Source organism: Staurois parvus, unplaced genomic scaffold (assembly GCF_062004578.1).
Source record: "Staurois parvus isolate SC_StPar_1 unplaced genomic scaffold, SC_StPar_1.0 ptg001116l, whole genome shotgun sequence".
NCBI lineage: Eukaryota > Metazoa > Chordata > Amphibia > Anura > Ranidae > Staurois > Staurois parvus.
Window position 1 is genome coordinate 295,240 of NW_028318912.1, and position 23,066 is coordinate 318,305.

General features: G+C 44.9%; 1 protein-coding gene across 2 annotated transcripts in view; it reads left to right on the plus strand.

Moving 5' to 3' along the window:
• EPO (erythropoietin) overlaps nt 1–23,066 on the plus strand; it is a 68,736-nt gene that overhangs the window by 41,253 nt on the left and 4,417 nt on the right. For both annotated transcript variants that reach the window (XM_089658969.1, XM_089658970.1), the window contains exons 2-4: nt 12,274–12,395; nt 20,586–20,660; nt 22,459–22,623. In XM_089658969.1, coding sequence (XP_089515095.1) covers nt 12,274–12,395; nt 20,586–20,660; nt 22,459–22,623 — 362 coding nt within the window. The remainder of the gene's footprint in view (nt 1–12,273; nt 12,396–20,585; nt 20,661–22,458; nt 22,624–23,066) is intronic.

Sequence of the window (23,066 nt, forward strand, 5' to 3'; positions counted from 1 at the left end):
ACGTGTAACATCTAGACCCACTATTTTTATAGATAATGCATAATGCCAGTGCTGGAACAAGGTACAAGGTACAAATGCCTGGTCAGGGGATCCAGTGCCTGCCACCTTAAGATGAACAGTCCCAGGCGAGGAGCTTCTTTCCCCTTAACTGGTCCAGGGGTGTAGGATTACTCAGTCCTGTTCCTATGAGCTGATGGGTTGGTAGCTGCTTTCAGGCCTTCCGCTGGGCTGGCTCCTTCTCTGCTGCACAGGCGGTCCTCGCTCTGGGGGCCGATGAGGTCAGAGCGATCCTCCTCTCCAGCACCACTGCCTGGAGGTGAGCCTCTTCCCATCTGAGCCCCCTCCCAGGCTCCTGCACCTCAGCCTTCTCACTCCATCTTCCACCCACACTCTCCTCCTGCTGAGCAGGCTCTAGCACATTTAAAGGCTGCCCTGGCCCCATGCCAAGCCTCCCACTCTGGGATTGGCTAGGGTCCCCTAAGTATGCAGGTCAGCTCCTCTTCACCCCCGCCCACTGCTTCTAGAATCTTCTCCAAGGTTCTAGAGCAGGGGGAGATGTCAAGGAACTGACCTGCAGATCCTCTCGGCCCAGACCTAAAGTAATCCTTGAACCCTGCTACTCAGCCTTCCTAGCTGAAAAAGCCTCATCTAGCGCCCCCTAGCTACCTCGGAGTTCGCTGCATATGTTTTACTCGACGAATAAGCCTATTGCATGCAAAACTGTTGGCCTGATGGGACTCACCTTTGCAAGCTTGTATTTGTGATTTAGTTAATTCAATGATATAATCCTTTTTTTATGGGATTTTACACAGTGATTGGCTTTTATGGCTATTACACAGCAGATTTCCCCTCAAAGTGTTGGACGGGAATAGCTGGGGCTATAATTATCCTACAAGAGGATATGGCTGCTGTCTCACTATGCATTCTTTGCTAAATATGTTCGTATAAATATGTGAGGCGGATGCTGTGACCTTACTTATTTGTGACTGCAGGAAAGGTCAGAAGTTGTCATATAGATTGCCGTTAATCTTCGCACGTTTGTCTGTTGAGCATGATACTGCATTTCTTAAAGTGAAACTAGAATATATTTTCACAATTTGGGTCTTCGCTTTAACCATTCACCATTTGGTAACATGTGGATATGAATTTAATTTCTAATGGAATTTTTACCTGTTTTCTGTTCCATAGTTTCCTTGTTTCATTTTATATACAATTTAAAGCAGAAATCCACCTAAAAGTGGAAGCTTTGCTTATCTGACTCCCCCCTTCCCCTCTCCACTGCCACATTTTGCACTTTTTTGAGGGGAGGGGGGAGTGAGTACCTGGATTTGACAGGTACCCGTTCCCACTTCCGGCTCAGTTTGCCACGGCAAACAGAGCCGGAAGTTTCCCCTGTAGCCCTTTGGAACATTTTAGAGGTCCCAGAAAACTATGGACCATTCACAAAGCTCAGCGTGATTTGCGCATGTGCAGGAGGGAACTGGCTGTGAAGCCGCAAGACTTCACTGCGGGTTTCCCTTAGTCAAGATGATGGTGCCAGCACCCAACAGCCGATTGAAGAACCGGCTCGGAATGAGGACACCGCTGGATCCCTGGACAGGTAAGAGCCTTATATTAAAAGTCAGCAACCACAGTATTTGTATCTGCTGACTTTTAATTTTTTGCAGGGGGGGTCCAGAACTCCACTTTAAGAATACACTCCCTCCAGTGACCTGGTGCCCAACCTATGGCCCAGGGGCCCTTTAACATTTTTTTGTGTGGCTGTCACAGTCAGGGGTCTGGCTTGGAGACCAGTAGCTATAGCAGTAGAGAGGCTCTCACCGACCAACATGAGAAGCGTACAAGCAGGTCACACTGGCAAACTTTGCAGGTAACGTGGGTATTGAGACACTGGAAGACACGGACAGGTGAGATCGTCTTTATATATTACTCACCACCCATACCTCCCAATGTGTAGGCTGCAGATCCTGTAGTACAGACTGGATGGATGGATACCTCCAACAAGCATTCAGGGGCAGAACATTCTTGCAGACACGGGAGAAGTGTCTCTATCCTATTCCATTACCCACACTATGTGTGTTACCTATGATTCTATATATTCCCCCTATCGGAGCCATACACCATACAATCCCATAATGCAGTGTCGCTTTCAGCTTTTGGCACCAACAGCAGCGTTCAATGTATGGATGGACACCTATTACAGCTGTTGGCTTTATGTCATACACATTCTAGAACTGGTATCGTTCATTTATGGTGACCTTCCTTTCAATTAGCCGCAATCATTGGAGTCTGCTGACGCCCGGACAGTCCACATTCTGATTAGCTCCATGTATCCTTGGTCCACTGTATTGTGGGCTATAATAGCATCGTAACCAATTACTGACCCTTACATACATTCTCCCTAGAGTCATCATTGAGGGACTGACGAGCTTAGTCAAGCTTCACATTCTGGTCCATCCAGTCCAGTTGTGTGTAGTGTACATGTTTGTTAGTCTAAGGGGGGGGGGGGGTGATGGTTGTGTGTATATTTACATTCTGGGTGGGTACATGCCAATTTAGTTCTTGATAGTAATTTCTTTTCTTAACAGGGGGTGGGGGGTTCTTTCCCCCCTTATATACATTTTTTTGGAGGATGATGTGGGCTCACCTGAGGTGTGCCAATAACCAGCAAGTGTGAAAGGAGACATCTGCACTGATAATCAGGGACAGATTATCAGTGCAGCCCCAACAGTGCCCATCAGTGCTGCCTATCAATGACAATCAGGGTCTATCAGTGCTGCCAATCAGTGCCCAGCAGTGTTGCCAGTGTCCATCAGTGCTGCCAATCATTGCCCAGCAGTGTTGCCACTCCGTGCCCATCAGTGCTGCCAGTCAGTGACACCTTTCAGTACCCTTCAGTGCTGCCTATTAGTGCCCATCATTGCCACCTATTAGTGCCGCATGTCAGTTCAACCTCATAAGTGCCTCCTCATGAATGCCCACCAGTGCCACCTCATCAGTGCAGCCTACCAGCAGGGCTGTGGATAAGGGGGTACTACTGGTCCTCCTGTATGGGGCCCAGACCAGCAAGGGGGCCCAAGCATCCGGGTGAATCAGATGTGGGCAGGGAGGGAGATCAGCACAGTGGGGGGAAGGGGGGCAATTACTGGAACTGATCCCCTGTATGTCTCTCTCTGCAGCATCTCCCAATGCACTATACATTTCCCCATGCTGCCCGTTCCCCCCACCACCCCTTTCTCTTCTCTTCTTCCCAGCTGCAAACACACTATAGGACCCCTAGGATGAAGAGTGGGGGAATAGTCCATAAATATGTCACATTTACCAGCCCTTCCTTTCCTGAATGAACACAATGAGTGATTGGTACCAATTAATCACTGTGTTCATTCATAACTGAAGCATAGTAAACTTTGTTGATTTGGGGGCCCTGTCACGTTGGCTGTACGAGACACGTTTCTGACAGCAGCCCTGCCTACCAGTGTGCTTCATCAGTGCCCATCAGTGCAGCCTCATCCACGCACATCAGTGAAGGAGAAAAATGACCTGCTTCCAAAATTTTGAAATAGAAACTAAGAAACCTTTTTTTTTTTTTCAAAATTTTCAGTCTTTTTTTCATTTGTTTAGCAAAGAATAAAACCCAGTGGGGATAAAATACCGCCTGAAGAAAGCTCTATTTGTGTGAAAAAAAATGATACAAATGCCATATGGGCGCAGTGTTGCATGACCGCGCAATTGTCATTCAAAGTGCGACAGCTCTGAAAGCTGAAAATTGGCCTGAGCAGGAAGGGGGTCAGGGAAGGGGTTAATGTTCGTATTCAAAAACTATTTTTGAGTACACAAGAATGCAAAGCCAGCAGAATGTTGCTACTAGTAGAGTCTGTGCTGTACTTGTTCTACTACGATTTTACTTTTACTTCATGTCCGTGCATTGGTCACCGTCAGTCAAAAAAGAAGACCCTTGACCCCTTTAGATTTCATCATCAATGATGAGAATCCCAGTTCATAGACACCAGAGTTCATCCATCTTCCTTCAGAAATCTGGGAACTATAAGGTCTTCTAGGAAATATCGGGATGCTACGTGGGGCTATTAATGGTGAAACCTTCAGGAAAGGACGAAAGCAAACACCATGTCAGCAGTTCTCAGAAAGTTTCCTGGAATCCCTCTACACGCTCTCATATTCATGCATACTTAGGAGATCCAGTGCGCATTTTACTCAATTTTGCGACAACATTTTCCTTGGATTTGAAATGAAATGTTGGCCGTGCCGGAATGAAGTGTTTCCTGCAGTTCTGCCTGTTGGCAAAGCCGCTCCGGGAATTCTGCCCGCCAGATAAACGTAACCCATCTTTATTTATTTCGTTTTACAAATTCATGAAAAATTCCCGCCTGTTTTTTGATTGTAATATTTGCTAACTAGAGATGAGCGAATTATTCAAAAATTCGATTCCGCCGATTCGCCGAATTTCAGGAAGAAATTCGATTCGATGCGAATTTATTCGCTACGAAGTTAACTTATAAAAAGGGTTTCTAGGCTTCAGAGAGCCTTTAAATTAGTGCAGAACACTGTACCTTTAATTTAAATGCCCTTGGAGATGAGGAAGGAGAAGGAGAAGGAGAAGGATGAGAAGAAGGAGAAGGAGAAGGATGAGAAGAAGGAGAAGGATGAGAAGAAGGAGAAGGAGAAGGATGAGAAGAAGGAGAAGGAGAAGGATGAGAAGAAGGAGAAGGATGAGAAGAAGGAGAAGGAGAAGGATGAGAAGAAGGAGAAGGAGAAGGATGAGAAGAAGGAGAAGGATGAGAAGAAGGAGAAGAAGAAGGAGAAGGAGAAGGATGAGAAGAAGGAGACAGTTCTGTGACATTCACTCCATACAGCGGTTTCAACAACATTCACTCCATACAGCGGTTGAAACATTGTATCTATTTGTTTCCATAAATGGAAACAAATAGATACAATGTTTCAACCGCTGTATGGAGTGAATGTCACAGAACTGTCAGAAATAGCGGAGCTCTGCAGATACACTTAGCGGAGCTCTGCAGATACACTTTTTGCCGGCTTGGAATTATTCTTATTTTCATCCTACTTCTTCTTCTTCTTCTTCTTCTTCTTCTTCATCCTCATCCTCTTCTTCTTCTTCTGAGGATGAGGATGAAGAAGAAGAAGAAGTAGGATGAAAATAAGAAGAATTCCAAGCCGGCAAAAAGTGTATCTGCAGAGCTCCTCTAAGTGTATCTGCAGAATAGAGGAGCTCTGCAGATACACTTTTTGCCGGCTTGGAATTATTCTTATTTTCAACCTACTTCTTCTTCTTCTTCTTCTTCATCCTCATCCTCAGAAGAAGAAGAAGAGGATGAGGATGAAGAGGAAGAAGAAGTAGGATGAAAATAAGAATAATTCCAAACCGGCAAAAAGTGTATCTGCAGAGCTCCTCTATTTCTGACAGTTCTCTGACAGCTCCTTCACATGTACAGCGGTTGAAACATCTGTTTCCGAATAAAAACATCTGTATCCTAAATGGAAACAAATAGATACAATGTTTCAACCGCTGTACATGTGAAGGAACTGTCAGAAATAGCGAAGCTCTCTGCAGGGACACTTTTGCCGGCTGATCGGGAAAAATCCGATTCGCGCACCCGAAGTAGGCAAATATTCGGATTCGACGCGAATCGAATTTTTCCTGAAATTCGTATCGAATTCCACTTCGCCTGGTTCGATTCGCTCATCTCTATTGCTAACGAAAAAGTAGATCTAAACTCCCAGTACAACTTTTCTCTACACCCCCCCCCCCCCCTGTCTCCTAATGAGCAATGGTCTAATGAAACTTATCTATCAACCATCCTGGGTTGCCTCCAGCTCTTAGTTCCAACGTTAACCACTTCCCCCCAGCCTGGCGCATATAAGCGACGTCTCCACGGGTGGACTTTAATGCAAAGCGGCTGCATATGTGCGGCCCAGTGATGAGAGCATGCTCCCTGTGCACTTCCAGCACAGTAACAAGCGGGTACCAGAAAGCTCTGGATGCATCATACTTGCGATCATGAACTTTCTGATCATTTGGCCACTGTGACTAGCAATCCGGTGAGGTTGAAGGGGGGGGGGGGTTGTACTGGTGGTCAAATTGAACATATGTCCAGAGTAGTCACACCAAAGTATCACTCAGCCGGGGAGGCCAGGGAAAGATCCCAACTTTCAAGTCGGAATCCATCCCAGAGTCTGAAGTGGCACTTGGCTCAGCCTCCCCTTCTACAGCCCAACGCTCCAATGAATGCTGGGGGGGGGGGGGGTGGGGAGCAGAATGCAGTGACAGCGCTCTCCTCTCAGAGTGGCTGTGAGAACTCATCGGTCATGCGATCGCTGAGTTCTCACCCGTACATCCACCCAGGTAAGTATGATTTTGGGAAAAAAAAAAAAACCCTACTTCTTTTAAACAAGCCCTCACTCTCCTCTTAGCACCCTGCCAGTCTTATCACGTAAACACACAGCATGTGTTTCTAAGCCAGGTATAGGCAACCTAAGGCCTGCATGCCATGGAGGACACCTGATATAATTTTCATTGGCACCAAAATATAGTCAAATTTTTGGGGGTAATCTAATGTGTGAAGGTGCAGGAGTTGGGGTGATCTGAGGTGTAAAGGTGTAGGAATTGGGGTGATTTGAGCTTTGAAGGTGCAGGAATTTGGATGATCTGAGGGGTGAAGGTACAAGAATTGGTGTGATTTGAGCTCTGAAGGTGCAGGAATTGGGGTGATCTGAGCTCTGAAGGTACAGGAAATGGGGTGATCTGAGCTCTGAAGATGCAGGATTAGGGGTGATCTGAGGGGAGGAGGTGTAGGATTGGGGGTAATCTGAGCTCTGAAGGTGCAGGAATTGGGGTGATCTGAGGGGAGAAGGTGCAAGAATTGGAGTGATTTGAGGTGTGAAGGTGCAGGAATTGGGGTGAACTAAGGTGTGAAAGTGCAGGAATTGGGGTGATCTGAGGTGTGAAGGTGCAGAAATTGGAGTGAACAGAGGTCTGAACGTGCAGGAATTGAAATGACCTTCGGTGTAAAGATGCAGGAACTGGGTTGATCTTAGGTCGGAAGGTGCAGGAACCTGAGGTGCGAAGGTGCAGGAACCTGAGGTGATCTGAGGTGTGAAAGTACAGAAATTGGGGTGATATGAGGGGTGAAAGAATTGGGGCTGATCTGAGGTGTGAAGATGCAGGAATAGGGGTGATCTAAGGTGTGAAGGTACAGGAATTGGGGTGATTTGAGATGTGAAGGTGCAGGAATTGGGGTGATCTGAGGAACAAAGATGCAGGAACTGGGATGATCTGAGGGATGAAGGAATTGGGGCTGATCTGAGGTGTGAAGGTGCAGGAGCTGGGGAGATCTGAGGTGTGAAGGTGCAGGAACTGGGGTGATCTAAGATGTTAAAGTGCAGGAATTGAGATGATAGGAGGTATGAAGGTGCAGGAATTGGGGTATTCTGATGGGAGAAGGAATTGGGGCTGATCTGAAGGTACAGGAATTGGGGTGTTCAAAGTATGAAGGTGCAGGAATTGGGGTGATCTGAGGGGTGAAGAAATTGGGGCTTATCTGAGGTGTGAAGGTGTAGGAATTGGGGTGATCTGAGGTGTGAAGATTTCAGAATTGGGGCTAATATGAGGTGTAAGGGTGCTAGAATTGAGGCAGATATAAGGTATGAAGGTGCCAGAACTGGGGTGGTCCGAGGGGTGAAGATTTCAGAATTGGGGCTAATATGAGGTGTAAGCGTGCAGGAATTGGGGTGATCCAAGGTGTTGGATGAAACATGGTGTTATTCACTGGTATCCTGGTTGCCTAATCCTTGTCTCTATATCAAAAATGAAGAGGTTACTCAACTTACAAAAATTCTCATGCTACTGAAAAGAATTTTGAAAGCGATGTCATGTATTGTTTTGCATTTGTATTGTATTTTCAGACGACTACTGTACTGATTAAATGAAAATCATACTTTCTGGTATCATACGAGAACAATTTTCGTGCTCGTCCCTTTGGATATTGCCGCATGAATTGTCCTGATCAGCTCTCTAAGGCTGTTTACTAATGATCATCAGATTATCAGTCGATTGGTCGTCGTACAAATATTTTCATACAATTTTCTTATCGTATGTATGGACCATTAGGCTTCTGCTTGCCTTGCTTCTGATGGTCTGTTAGCTGCTGGATTTATTGTTGCTGGATGCCAGTTGGACTTCTTTAGGAACAAGACGAATGCCAGTTGGACTGCTGGTGAACAAGACGAACGCTAGTGTTTTATAATGTGTGAACACCTTACACTTTGCTTGGGTTTCGGTCATACAGTTCTTCGACATGTATGGCCCAAGCCCCCTATGAGAGGAGAGCAATGCGTCAGAGGGCGTGGCCAGAGTGACAGCTGAGGCCATCCTACCACATCCCGTTCTTCTCTGACTCCTAGGGTTCGGTTTGAGTGGCATCCATCCTCATCTACATATGGCCCGTGGCTTTATAAAATGGGCTCTGTTTTGCTTTGTGCACGGATTGCTGTTATTATCTTGCACCCTAGGTGTCTACAAACCTTCCTTTATGTGCAGGGCAGAGATTAACACCAACAATGGAGAACGTGACACGTTTCGGGATTGTTGCACATGTAAACCAAGTGACCTATCACTCCTTGAAGTATACCATGGAAGCAAGCAATAGCTAGCGATAGCTAGTCACTTACCTTAAACCAAAGGTGTCAAACTGGCGGCCCTCCAGCTGTTGCGAAACTACAAGTCCCATCATGCCTCTGCCTTTGGGAGTCATGCCTGTAACTGTCAATCTTGCAGTGCCTCATGGGATTTGTAGTTTTGTAGCAGCTGGAGGGTCGCCAGTTTGACACCCATGCCTTAGAGCATCTAAAAAAAAAGTCAATGAACCATTTTTTTTTTGTACAATAAAATGTAATGCTTTTTTTTTGCTCACTGCGCATTGACCAAGCTGACGCCAACAGCTCTCGGGCAAGGCTTCTAATTGGGGGGCCAGCAGGACTACATCCGATCATCTGACCATCACATGGTCATTATTCAGACACTATGTGCAGCATTAAAACATTTATTTTGTGATTAAAAAAAACAAATTGGCTGCTCACATGAAGTACGTTTGTGAAGGCATGTAGAGCATACGAAATCAAGACATCCAGGGAACCCTATAGCAGAGGAATCCAGTCCTGGGATTGTACAGCACTGCTGAGATCTGGGTCAGACACAGGGGGATGTCCTGGGGCCGTGGCAACCTTGCTTTTGTTCCCTCACCATATGTGATTCTGCGGGTTGGAATTTTATCTACTAATAATGTGAATCTGTTGGAGTGCAGCCAGACAGGATTTTCATTGTTTACTGGGCGTGGCTATGCATTGCAAGGCTTTCCTGCCTCTTTATCAAGCCTGTGGCCTGTGGCTTGACAAAGAGGCAGTAACGCCTTGAAATGCGTGTGACATCATCCATTGGGTTCCTCTGGAGTCTCCTACCAACCAAGAAGTACTCTGAGCTTCCTATGCCTACCCAGCCAGTAGCAGTGATGCACAGCAAGTCACATGTACAGTACATCACTGAGCATCAGGCTCGTGTTGTGGTGTGAAGAAGGGTAAAACAATTAGGAGAAACATTTCTCAAATTGTGTTACATTGGGGGGGGGGGGGGGAGTCCTTTCTCCAGCTCCTCCCACCATTAAAAATAGTGCATGTTTCCTGGTTTGATCGTTATGCTACTTTGGGGGAAAATTCTTTCTGCAGTCCCTTCCTCTTATTGAAAGTAATGGATGATTCTTGCTTGATTGGCGTGCTCCACCCCCATTGAAAGTAATTGATAATATCTGATTCTTTCTTTGTGAATTATGACACCATGGGGAAAGTCCTTTCTCCAGCCCCCCATCCCCCCGTAAAAGGTAATAAACAATTCCTATCTTCATAAATTATGCCACCTTGGTAGAAGTCCATCCCCTCCCTCTACTGAAAGTAATGGATGATTCCTGGTTTGATCTTTATGAATTGTGCTTCCTTGGGGGAAGTCCTTTCTCCATCCCCTCCCTCTACTGAAAGTAATAAATGATTGCTGGTTTGATCTTTATGAATTGTGCTTCCTTGGGGGAAGTCCTTTTTCCATCCCCTCCCTCTATACTGAAAGTAATGAATGATTCCTGGTTTGATCTGTATGAATTGTACTTCCTTGGGGGAAGTCCATTCTCCACCCCCTCCCTGTACTGAAAGTAATGGATGATTCCTGGTTTGATTAGTATGAATTGTGCTTCCTTGGGGGAAGTCCTTTGTCCACCCCCTCACTGTACTGAAAGTAATGGATGATTCCTGGTTGGATCTTTATGAATTGTGCTTCCTTGGGGGAAGTCCTTTCTCCATCCCCTCCCTCTACTGAAAGTAATACATGATTCCTGGTTTGATCTGTATGAATTGTGCTTCCTTGGGGGAAGTCCTTTCTCCATCCCCTCCCTCTATACTGAAAGTAATAAATTATTCCTGGTTTGATCTTTATGAATTGTGCTTCCTTGGGGGAAGTCCTTTCTCCACCCCCTCCCTGTACTGAAAGTAATGGATGATTCCTGGTTTGATCTTTATGAATTGTGCTTCCTTGGGGGAAGTCCTTTCTCCACCGCCTCCCTGTACTGAAAGTAATGGATGATTCCTGGTTTGATCTTTATGAATTGTGCTTCCTTGGGGAAATCTTTTCTCCATCCTCTCTCTCCATTAAAAGTTATGAATGGTTCCTGCTTTGATCCTTATGAATGATGCTCCTTTGGGGTAAGTCCTTTGTCCATCCCTCCCCCCTATTGAAAGTAATGGATGATTCCTGATTAATCTCTATAAATTATGCTACCTTTGGGGAAGTGCTTTCTCCAGCCTCTCTCTCCATTAAAACTTACAGATGATTCCTGGTTTGGTGTTTATGAATTATGCTCCGTTAGGTGAAGTTCTTTCTATATCCCCTCCCTCTATTGAAAGTAATTAACAATTCCTGGTTTGGTCTTTATAAATTCTGCTACCTTTGATGAAGTCCTTTCTCCAGCCCCTTCCTTAACCACTTGCCCTCCAGAGGACCCCTCCCCTCCTGACCAGGCCATTTCTTTACCGGCGCTGCATTACTTTAACTGAAAATTGCATGGTCATGCAACGCCGCATCCAAATGAAATTTACGTCCTTTCAGAGTGCTGGTGCTGACAGGGTAGAGATCTGTACTGTTTATATACAGACCTTCCCCTGTCACTGTTCCTCGGTGATCGGCGGGTGCCGGTGGACAATCTCTGATTGGGAATCGGTGATCGACAGCTAAAGCCACCAACGGCGGCATGGGTAGGGCAGTGTGCCCCCTACCCGGAAATACAAAATTACATATATATACATGACTTTGAGCAGCCCTACCGCCCTGTAGCAGTAGTTCTGCTATAGGGCAGTCGGGAAGTAGGTAATTGAAAGTATTGGACCATTCTTTGTTTGATCTTTATGTATTATATTTATATATATTGTGGGATTAGCTCAGGTGGGGGATCACCTTCCCTGGGAAAAAGGCAGACCGCAGAGCAGGCTTTCTTTAAAATCTGACTGGTCGTCAGTTTTATTAAAGGTTGCAAGATATCAAAACCAAACAAAACACAAAATAAATCCTTGCCATCCAGGCACTAACTAAAACATGGAAGTTTTCCTCTCTCCCTGGTGAAGGGCTTCTCCCTGTCACCAACAAAACAAACCAATAAGCCAACCTTTTCCTCGTTGGTATGACACACACCTTCATGCACAGCTCTCTCAGGAATGGCTCTCTGAGTCCCAGGCCATGAGCAGTTCCTTGCTCCAGCCCTGCCTTTATTATAGCACCTGCTGGTGGTCATTAGTGGACCACAAAATCAGGTCCGGAACCACCTCTGCCATTGTGGCCCCGAAAACCCGGAGTGGACTCCACCTTAACTTCAAGGTATGATCGCATGCAAGGTGAAAAATAGTGTCCATCGATCACCTCACCGTTCATACTGTCACAATATATAGTATGTTACCGTAAGGGAATTGCTTTCTCCAGTCCCTCCATGAAAAGTAATAGATGATTCTTGGTTTGATAGATATGAATTTTGATGCCTTGGAGGAAATTCTTTCTTCAGCCCACCATGCATGGAAACTAATTTCTCTCATCTTGTTTGGGGTTTATGAACTGATAGGAAGGTCTTCAAACCTGATGTGGCTGGTTGTTAGGATATCATAGGACCCGATGGGGACATCTCCAGGGTATCTCACGGTCTGCTTTCTGTTTTCCAGGTTTACTTATCCTGCTACAAATGTTGCTGGTTAATGTGAAGCTTGTTACTCCTCAGCCGGTCTGTGACAGAAAAGTTCTGGACAATTATATCAGAACTGCTGTGGATGAGGATAACGTGATGGTGAGTTACTGGCAAGGTAATGTGGAAATGACAGCATTAGAACATTCTAGCTTTCTTTTCAGATACATTTTAAATGAGATTGAAACCGATCACCAAATTGCATGCATGTGTTAAAGAGACACTGCCACCTTGCCCACACAGGGTTCCCCTGCCGTCAAAGGTTGGAGCACTACCCGGGTATGAAGGAGCGTGTGACCTCCTCCCCAAGATAGATCAGACAATTTCTAGGCCTGAGCACCGGGGCCAGGAGAAGGGGTGGGTTGGAGGGACAGCTGCCCTGGGCGCTGTGGTATCAGGTGAGGTGCGTGTGTGTGTGTGTGTGTGGGGGGGGGGGGGGTGCCACTTAAAAAGATACAAGCTGACAAGAGTAGTGACGGCAAAATCAGGAAAGCAGAAGAGAGCCAGGAGGAGGTGCAGGCTGTGCTCTCTCTCCCCTCCAGCTTCTCCTTCTTCCACTGCAGTGCTCCTGCATCAGGACTGTCAGATTGGGACTGTACAGGGTTTCCTTACCTGCTCCCAGCAAAGGAGATGGGGCGGGTTAGGAAACCCTGGGGGTCAAAGATTTGTGCTGGGAGTGGGGATTTCAGCAGCATGGAGATACAGTCATGGCCGAAATTGTTGGCACCCTTGATATTTCTCCAGGAAATCATGTATTTCTCACGAAACGTATTGCATTAACACATGTTTTGCTATACACATGTTTATTCCCTTTGTGTGTATTGGGACAAAACAAAAAAAGGGAGGAAAGAAAGCAAATTCGACATAATGTCACACAAACCTCCAAAAATGGGCTGGACAAAAGTATTGGCACCCTTTCACAACTGCGGATAAATAAGAATGTTACAAGCATGTGATGCTCCTGTAAACTCACCTGGGGCAAGTAACAGGTGTGGGCAATATAGAAATCACACCTGAAAGCAGATAAAAAGGAGAGACGTTCACTTAACCTTTGCATTGTGTGTCTGTCTGTGCCACACTAAGCATGGACAACAGAAAGAGGAGACGAGAACTGTCTGAGGACCTGAGAACCAAAATTGTGGCAAAATATCAACAATCTCAAGGTTACAAGTCCATCTCCAGAGAACTAGATTTGCCTTTGTCCACAGTGCGCAACATTATCAAGAAGTTTGCAACCCATGGCACTGTAGCTAATCTCCCTGGTCGTGGACGGATGAGGAAAATTGATGAAAGATTGCAACGCAGAATAGTCCGGATGGTGGATAAGCAGCCCCAAACATGTTCCAAAGACATTCAAGCTGTCCTGCAGGCTCAGGGAGCATCAGTGTCAGCGCGAACTATCCGTCGACATTTAAATGAAATGAAACGCTATGGCAGGAGACCCAGGAGGACCCCACTGCTGACACAGAGACATAAAAAAGCAAGACTACAGTTTGCCAAAATGTACTTGAGTAAGCCAAAAGCCTTCTGGGAAAACGTCTTGTGGACAGATGAGACCAAGATAGAGCTTTTCGGTAAAGCACATCATTCTACTGTTTACCGAAAACGGAATGAGGCCTACAAAGAACAAAACACAGTACCTACGGTAAAATATGGTGGAGGTTCAATGATGTTTTGGGGTTGTTTTGCTGCCTCTGGCACTGGGTGCCTTGACTGTGTGCAAGGCATCATGAAATCTGAGGATTACCAAAGGATTTTGGGTCGCACTGTAGGGCCCAGTGTCAGAAAGCTGGGTTTGCGTCCAAGATCCTGGGTCTTCCAGCAGGACAATGACCCCAAACATACGTCAAAAAGCACTCAGAAATGGATGGCAAAGAAGCGCTGGAGAGTTCTGAAGTGGCCAGCAATGAGCCCAGATCTAAATCCCATTGAACACCTGTGGAGAGATCTTAAAATTGCTGTTGGGAAAAGGTGTCCTTCCAATAAGAGAGACCTGGAGCTGTTTGCAAAGGAAGAGTGGTCCAAAATTCCGGGTGAGAGGTGTCAGAAGCTTATTGATGGTTATAGGAAGCGACTGATTTCAGTTATGTTTTCCAAAGGGTGTGCAACCAAATATTAAGTTAAGGGTGCCAATACTTTTGTCCAGCCCATTTTTGGGGTTTTGTGTGACATTATGTCATATTTGCTTTTCTGCCTCTGTTTTATATTTGTTCCAATACATACAAAGGGAATAAACATGTGTATAGCAAAACATGTGTTAATGCAATACCTTTTTTGTGTGAAATACTTGATTTTCAGGAAAAATATCAAGGGTGCCAACAATTTCGGCCATGACTGTATGTACTGGGAGGAGGGGGAATTTTTGTTTGTGGACAATTTTGGCTTGCAAGGGGATTCATGCTTGGGGGTTAGCGTGCAGACTAGTGGTTCTTTTTGTACACATCTTGAGGGGGGGAGTGCAGTTTGGAATCTTCGCCCCGGGGCGATAGATAACCTTGTCCCAGCACTGCCGAGCACTGTCACATGATGGAAGGATTGATGTCACCACCCCCCATGGTCACTGGTATTGGTGATTTCAGTGTTGTTGGTAATGGAGGAGCATAGAGATGAATATATGGGGGTTGTAAAGGCGACAAGGTGACAGCATCTCTATAACATGCTAAAGTGTATCTAAAGCCAAAGCTTGTTTTGTTTTGGATAAAATGTAAAGGGAATTAGAACGCCTGTCAGGATTTCATTGCAAATAAATGTGAAGAAAAAGTGTTCCGCTGATAACCAAATACCAACTAAAAACAAGTTAATACAAACATAAAGTCCATTCATGCAAAAAAAAGAAAAAGTCCACTTTATGAAAAAGACTGAAATAGATGAATAAGTGTGTCCAAAGAAATCCAATTGATGAGCCTACACTGACTGGAATCCAATTGGTGAACCTACACCGACCAGAATCCAAATGGTGAACCTACACTGATTGGAATCCAGTTGGTGAACCTACACTGACCGGAATCCAATTGGTGAACCTACACTGACTGAAATCCAAATGGTGAACCTACACTGACTGGAATCCAAATGGTGAACCTACACCGACCGGAATCCAAATGGTGAACCTACACTGATTGGAATTCAGTTGGTGAACCTACACTGACCGGAATCCAAATGGTGAACCTACACCGACCGGAATCCAAATGGTAAACCTACACCGACCAGAATCCAAATTGGTGAACCTACACTGACTGAAATCCAAATGGTAAACCTACACCGACCGGAATCCAAATGGTGAACCTACACCGACCGGAATCCAAATAGTGAACCTACACCGACCGGAATCCAAATGGTAAACCTACACCGACCGGAATCCAAATTGGTGAACCTACACTGACTGAAATCCAAATGGTAAACCTACACCGACCGGAATCCAAATGGTGAACCTACACCGACCGGAATCCAAATAGTGAACCTACACCGACCGGAATCCAAATGGTAAACCTACACCGACCGGAATCCAAATGGTGAACCTACACCGACCGGAATCCAAATGGTAAACCTACACCGACCGGAATCCAAATTGGTGAACCTACACTGACTGAAATCCAAATGGTAAACCTACACCGACCGGAATCCAAATGGTGAACCTACACCGACCGGAATCCAAATAGTGAACCTACACCGACCGGAATCCAAATGGTGAACCTACCCCGACCGGAATCCAAATGGTGAACCTACACCAACTGGAATCCAATTGATGAACATACACCGACTGGAATCCAAATGGTGAACCTACACTAACTGAAATCCAAATGGTGAACCTACACTGACCAGAATCCATATGGTGAACCTACACTGACAAGAATCCATATGGTGAACCTACACTGACCAGAATCCATATGGTGAACCTACACTGACCAGAATCCATATGGTGAACCTACACTGACCAGAATCCATATGGTGAACCTACACTGACCAGAATCCACATGGTGAACTTACACTGACTGGAATCCAAATGGTGAACCTACACTGACCGGATTCCAGTTGGTGAACATACACTGACCGGAATCCATATGGTGAACTTACACTGAACAGACAGACCTTCTACTATCGAAAGTTCATGAATGTAGGCTTATTAGAAATGCCTCAGTCTCTTTCTACAGAGAAGTCATGGACAGCGTGTGGTATCCGTGACCCTACATAAGCTGAATCTTCCACTCAGTATCCCAAGTATGACGACTAGCCCACAGTATTAATGCCTATATATCTCCTCCACCATTTCCGCATGTCCCAGCATGCTCAGAGAGAAGACAGGAAACAGATGTTCCACATAGTGAGAAATCCTATTTAGAATATTTATTAAAAGCTAAAATGCACTTACATAAAAAAAACCCCAAAGCATTGCGAAATTTGAATGAAAATTCTTAGAAAAGATTTTTGAAAGAAAATTATTTCAGAATTCAACACATGCATTTATGCTTTATGCAGGCCATCCATGTTTCAAATTCCAAATGAATTTTCTTTAGAGAATCCAAAATTTTGTGCATTTTGTAACCCGATGGCGCCACCATTGATTCAAATTTGGCCAACCAAGCCTTCAATTTCACCTCATGTTCCTACAGAAAAGAATTTTCATGGCCAAGAATTTTCTTTTCTTTCCAGGTCACCGCTCATTTCTTTTTTGTTTATTTCCCGCACCATTCTCCCATCATTGATTCAAAATTTGTTCATTTTTCAAAAAATTTCCAACCTGCCCGATTGCTCAAATTCGATGGTCGCACAAAAATCAGCCGTTTTTGTGACCCAATAATGGTGCAAAATTTGAACAAAAAAATCTTAGAAAAGATTTTCAAAAGAAAATTATTTCGGAATTCGACCCGTGCACGGTCGGCTTTAGGAACACTTGTTCTGATGAAAATATTCCTCCTTTGCTACCTGTTGTGTGTTCAGGACAGGAAGTAAAGGAACATTTCACATAGATACAAATGGCCCAAAAAAAAAAACTGACGGTGGGGGTTTTAATGCTTTCAAAATTAAAAAAAAAAAAAAGTTTAGGCTTTACATATAGTTGAATCAAAATGGTTGTAAAGGCTAATTTTTTTCAAATTAAAAATAAAAACAGGTTGTTATACATCCCTGCTTTGTGTAAAGATATCGCACAGAGCGGTCCCTTACCTCCTCTTTGGCGGTTCCCCCGCTGGCCCTGTCCACTCCCCCTCTCCAGAGGGCCCCAATAGCAAGCCATAAAATGTATTTCTTTAACCTCCTATTAATCTTAATTTAATAAGTATATGGAAAGGAGCCAAGTCCATTGAAAGGGTGGAGATCCCATAGTGGAAATGTAGCAATAAGGCGTATGCAGGTATGAGGGCTGAAGTGCTTGCGGAAAGGAGCTAAGCGCCATTCTCTGGGAAGCCCATAACAAAGGCCTGAAAGGCTGCAAAATTAGTGATGCTATAAAAAAAAATGTAAACCTATATTTTTTTTTTCAATAAAAGTCTTTCATCCATAATGTCTGATTAACCCCTTGTTTAGATCTTACTGACACCAATGTACTAATTTCTCTCTCCTCATTTTTCTTTCTCTGTGAAATGTTTTGATTTTTTATAATTTATCTCTAAAGAAAATGTTAATTTGTTGCATTATTTTGTAAAAAAAAAAAATCAACAAAATGAAAACAAAATCCATCAATTGATGGAAAGGAACTAAGCACCATTTTCTAGGAAGCCTATAACTTTTAAGAAAATTGTTACTGGTGTTTTCATTTGTTCATTTGTTGCATTATTTTGTAAAAATTTAATAAAAAAAAAAAATCCATCAATTGATGGAAAGGAACTAAGCACCATTTTATGGGAAGCCCAAGACAAAAGCCTGAAAGGCTCCAAAATTAGTCAAGCTTTGAAAAAAATAATAAACCTATTTTTTTTTTCTACTTTAAATAAAAGTCTTTCATACATAACGTCTGATTAACCCCTTGCTTATATCTTACTGACACCAATGTACTCATTTCTCTCTCCTAAGTTTTCTGTTTTTGTGAAATGTTTTGTTTTATTATAATAATGATAATAATAATAATACATTACTTGTGTTTTCATTTGTTCATTTGTAACATTATTTTGTAAATAAATAAAATCAGCAAAATGTAAAAAAAAATAAAATCAGCAAAATGTAAAAAAAAAGAAATCCATCAAGTGATGGAAAGAAGCTAAGCACGATTTTTGGGAAGTCCATAACAAAGGCCTAAAAGGCTTCAAAATTAGTGAAGCTTTGAAAAAAAAAAAAATAAAACTAATTGATTTTTTTTTTTACTTTAACCTCTTGCCGACCGCGCATAGCTGAATGACGGCTTCACCGCGGCCGGCCAGTTCTGGGTGGACGTCATATGACGTCCTCCCAGAACGCGCTCTCCTGGGGCGCGCACCCGGCGACCTCCGTGATCGCTGTGTCCTACGGACACAGCTGATCACGAGATGTGGTAAAAGGCCAATCACAGCGGCCTTTTACCACGTGATCAGCGGTGTCCAATGACACGCTGATCACAGGGAAATGCAAGTGCCGGTTCTCGGCTGCACTTTCCTCACGCTGTCAGATCGTGAGGAAAGTACTGCCGAGAACCGGCAGTTGTCAGAGCGGGGATCGGCACCGATCATCAGGGCACTGATGATCAGTGCCCTGATGATCGGTGCCCAGCAGTGACACCCGCAAGTTCCGCCCAGCAGTGCGCCCACTAGCTCCGCCCACCCGTGCCCAGCATTGCACCCACCTGTGCCACTCTGCAGTGCCACCTACCTGTGCCCAGAAGTGCCACCTACATGTGCCCAGCAGTGCCACCCACCTGTGCCCACCCACCTGTGCCCACCAGTGCCACCCACCTGTGCCCACCAGTGCCACCCACCTGTGCCCACCCACCAGTGCTGCCCACCAGTGCCACCCACCAGTGCAGCCCAGCAGTGCTGCCAGTCAGTGCCACCAGTCAGTGCCCAGGGGTTGTGCCAGTCAGTGCCGCCAGTCAGTGCCCAGCAGTGATGCCAGTCAGTGCCGTCTATCAGTACCCATAATCAGTGCCACCTATCAGTGCCGCCTATCCGTGACCCCTAATTAGTGCTGTCTATCAGTGCCGCCTATCCGTGCCACCTCATTAGTACTGCCTATCAGTGCCCTTTGGTGCTGCCTATCAGTGCCCATCAGTGCCGCCTATCAGTGCCCATCAGTGCTGCCTCATCAACGCACATCAGTGAAGGAGAAAAATTACCTGTTTGAAAAATTTTATAAAAGAAACAAATAAACTTTTTTTTTTTTCAAATTTTTTGCACTTTTTTTATTTATAGCGCAAAAAGTAAAGCGCCCAGTGGCGATTAAATACCACCAAAAGAAATCTCTATTTGTGAGAAAAAAATGATCAAAATTTCATATGGGTACAATGTTGCATGACCGCGCAATTGTCAATCAAAGTGCGGCAGCGCTGAAAGCTGAAAATTGGCCTGGTAAGGAAGGGGGTATAAGTGCCTGGTAGGCAGGAAGGGGGTAGAAGTGCCCGGTAGGCAGGAAGGGGGTAGAAGTGCCCGGTAGGCAGGAAGGCGGTAGAAATGCCCGGTAGGCAGGAAGGGGGTAGAAGTGCCCGGTAGGCAGGAAGGGGGTAGAAGTGCCCGGTAGGCAGGAAGGGGGTAGAAGTGCCCTGTAGGCAGGAAGAGGGTATAAGTGCCCGGTAGGCGAGGGGTTAAATAAAAGTCTTTCATACATAACGTCTGATTAACTCCTCTTACATCTTAATGACACCAATGTACTCATTTATCTCTCCTAATTTTTCTTTTTCTTTTTTAGAATTGATCTTTTAAGTAAATGTTACTCGTGTTTTCATTTGTAGCATTATTTTGTAAAAAAAAAAAAAAAATCAGCAAAATTTTTTAAAAATCCATCAATGGATGGAAAGGAACTAAGCACCATTTTCTGTGACGCCCATAACTTTTAAGAAAATGTGACTTCTGTTTTCATTTGTTCATTTGTAACATTATTTTGTAAAAAAAAAAAAAAAATCAGCAACATTTAAAAAACAAATCCATCAATTGATTTGTAAATTGTGCCAAAGCTTAATGCTGTGTTGTGGGAAAAAAAGGGATATCAAAGAATTAAATTACGAATGTATACTAAAGGTACCACCAACTGAATTTGCAAAAAAAACCAAAACTGTAATGACAGGAAGGGGATGAGAAGATCGATGTGCGATTCCCGCACAATTAGTTGTGATCGTCAGCTGATCAAACGACTTTCAGTTGGATGTGACAGGCTCCTCCTTGTTCTCCTCTCTAGAATGTGGCGTGTCAGTTCCCCGAGGATGTGGTCCTACCAGAGCCGAGTATGAACGCCGCGTGGCGGAAGCTGCAGGTAGGAAGCCCGGGCCGGATGGCTCGGATCCTTTGTATAACACGTGTGTAACATTCCTATCATTGTCACATGATCCAGGTTTGCTGCTTAAAGGGGATGTCTAGTATTTTGTGTGTCTTTTACTGTATATCAATGATTTTATTATCTTGGTATACAGTATATCCAATCTTAAAAGTCAATATTTCATCTTTTTTGTCAGCAGCTGGGAAGCTCTAGTGTACTTTTCATAGGTTTACCGGGCTAAGCTTAGCTGCTTCACTGACGAAAGCCTGTTGTTTGTGGAGTTTAGTGACTGAAACTCAGATTAGACACAGAGCTGACAGAGCGACGCTCCTGCGGAGAGGTACATTACTGCAGGGAGATCTCCCCATTGTGGGAGGGGCAGAGACACAAACTACTGCAGGGAAATATTCCCATTGTGGGAGGGGCAGAGACACAAACTACTGCTGAGAAATCTCCCCATTGTAGGAGGGGCAGAGACACAAACTACTGCAGGGAAATATCCCCATTGTGGGAGGGACAGAGACACAAACTACTGCAGGGATATCTCCCCATTGTGGGAGGGGCAGAGACACAAACTACTGCAGGGAAATATCCCCATTGTGGGAGGGGCAGAGACACAAACTACTGCCGGAAATGTCGACATTGTGGGAGGGGCAGAGACAAAAACTACTGCCGGAAATGTCGACATTGTGGGAGGGGTAGAGACACAAACTACTGCAGGGATATCTCCCCATTGTAGGAGGGGCAGAGACACAAACTACTGCAGGGAAATATCCCCATTGTGGGAGGGGCAGAGACACAAACTACTGCAGGGATATCTCCCCATTGTGGGAGGGGCAGAGACACAAACTACTGCAGGGAAATATCCCCATTGTGGGAGGGGCAGAGACACAAACTACTGCCGGAAATGTCGACATTGTGGGAGGGGCAGAGACAAAAACTACTGCCGGAAATGTCGACATTGTGGGAGGGGTAGAGACACAAACTAATGCAGGGAAATCTCCCCATTGTGGGAGGGGCAGAGACACAAACTAATGCAGGGAAATCTCCCCATTGTGGAGGGGCAGAGACACAAACTACTGCAGGGAGATCTCCCCATTGTGGGAGGGGCAGAGACACAAACTCCTGCAGGAAATCTCCCTATTGTGGGAGGGGCAGAGACACAAACTCCTGCAGGAAATCTCCCTATTGTGGGAGGGGCAGAGACACAAACTCCTGCAGGAAATCTCCCCATTGTGGGAGGGGCAGAGACACAAACTACTGCAGGGAATCTCCCCATTGTGGGAGGGGCAGAGACACAAACTACAGCAGGGAATCTCCCCATTGTGCCTTACTAAATCTGAATCCCCTAATAGGGAGTATTTGACTTTTATCCTAAAACATATTTCCATTGATGACTTAGACTTTAGTAGAGTAATAATTGTACAATAAGTAATACAGAAATGACTCCCGAATCCCCCACACCGGGCAGGCAGGACTGCTGTCTGGAAGAATCACACATGTTAGGACATCGACCTCGTACGTTGCTTGGTGTTATGAGGTCGATCAGCACTTCCTTCGATGACAACCACGCGGTGACAGGAAGGCATCTGACGTAACCACTTCAAAGTCAATCGAATCATCACCAACAGCTGGAAGTTTGAACTTCCAAGAAAACAGAACCCAGTGACCTCGCAACTCATTTGGGTGCTTATTGAAGCCACCGCCAGTGTATCCCAGGAAAAGTGTATTAGGGCTTGTAGATTTCTCTTTTCTCCTCTGATATATGTGAACTGACCAGATTTTATACCTGTAGATGTCTCAGCAGAGGGATGAAGTTCTGGAAGGACTTTCCTTACTTCTCAGCGCTGCCCCGAAGATTACAAAGTTCATCTCGGAATGTCAGTTGGAGCTCCCGCTACAGAAGTATTCCAGCAAAGTGCGGACCATGAAGAACATCCTGGACAGAGCCGTCGTGAAGGTCAGAAATGTTTCGTAACCGTAGACTAGATCTGGTACCCATTTTCATCCTTCTGCTGGTGGACTGATGACAAAAACAAAGTTACATAGGTTAGAAAACACATTCATGGAGATAAACAAAACCCCCTTTTGCGTCCATAGAACCATAAACCTGCTGATCTGTAGAATGGCATAAAGTGTTAGAAATATGGACCAGCAAGTAGATCCTTCATGATCCTCCAAAGTGATCGGAGGACTTCCATTGGCTGGGAACACCCATTTGGACTCCTGTTCCTCTGTTTGATCCTCCCCAACCTATTTATTTCATGTACACCATTTTTTTTTTAACCAGCTGTGGATATTGGACATGCTACACCACACACCCCAAAACGTAATCAAAGAAAATGGGGCATGTGTAGCACGTCTTGTCCTTCTGCCTCATGACCACTCCCTCCTCTCACTTGC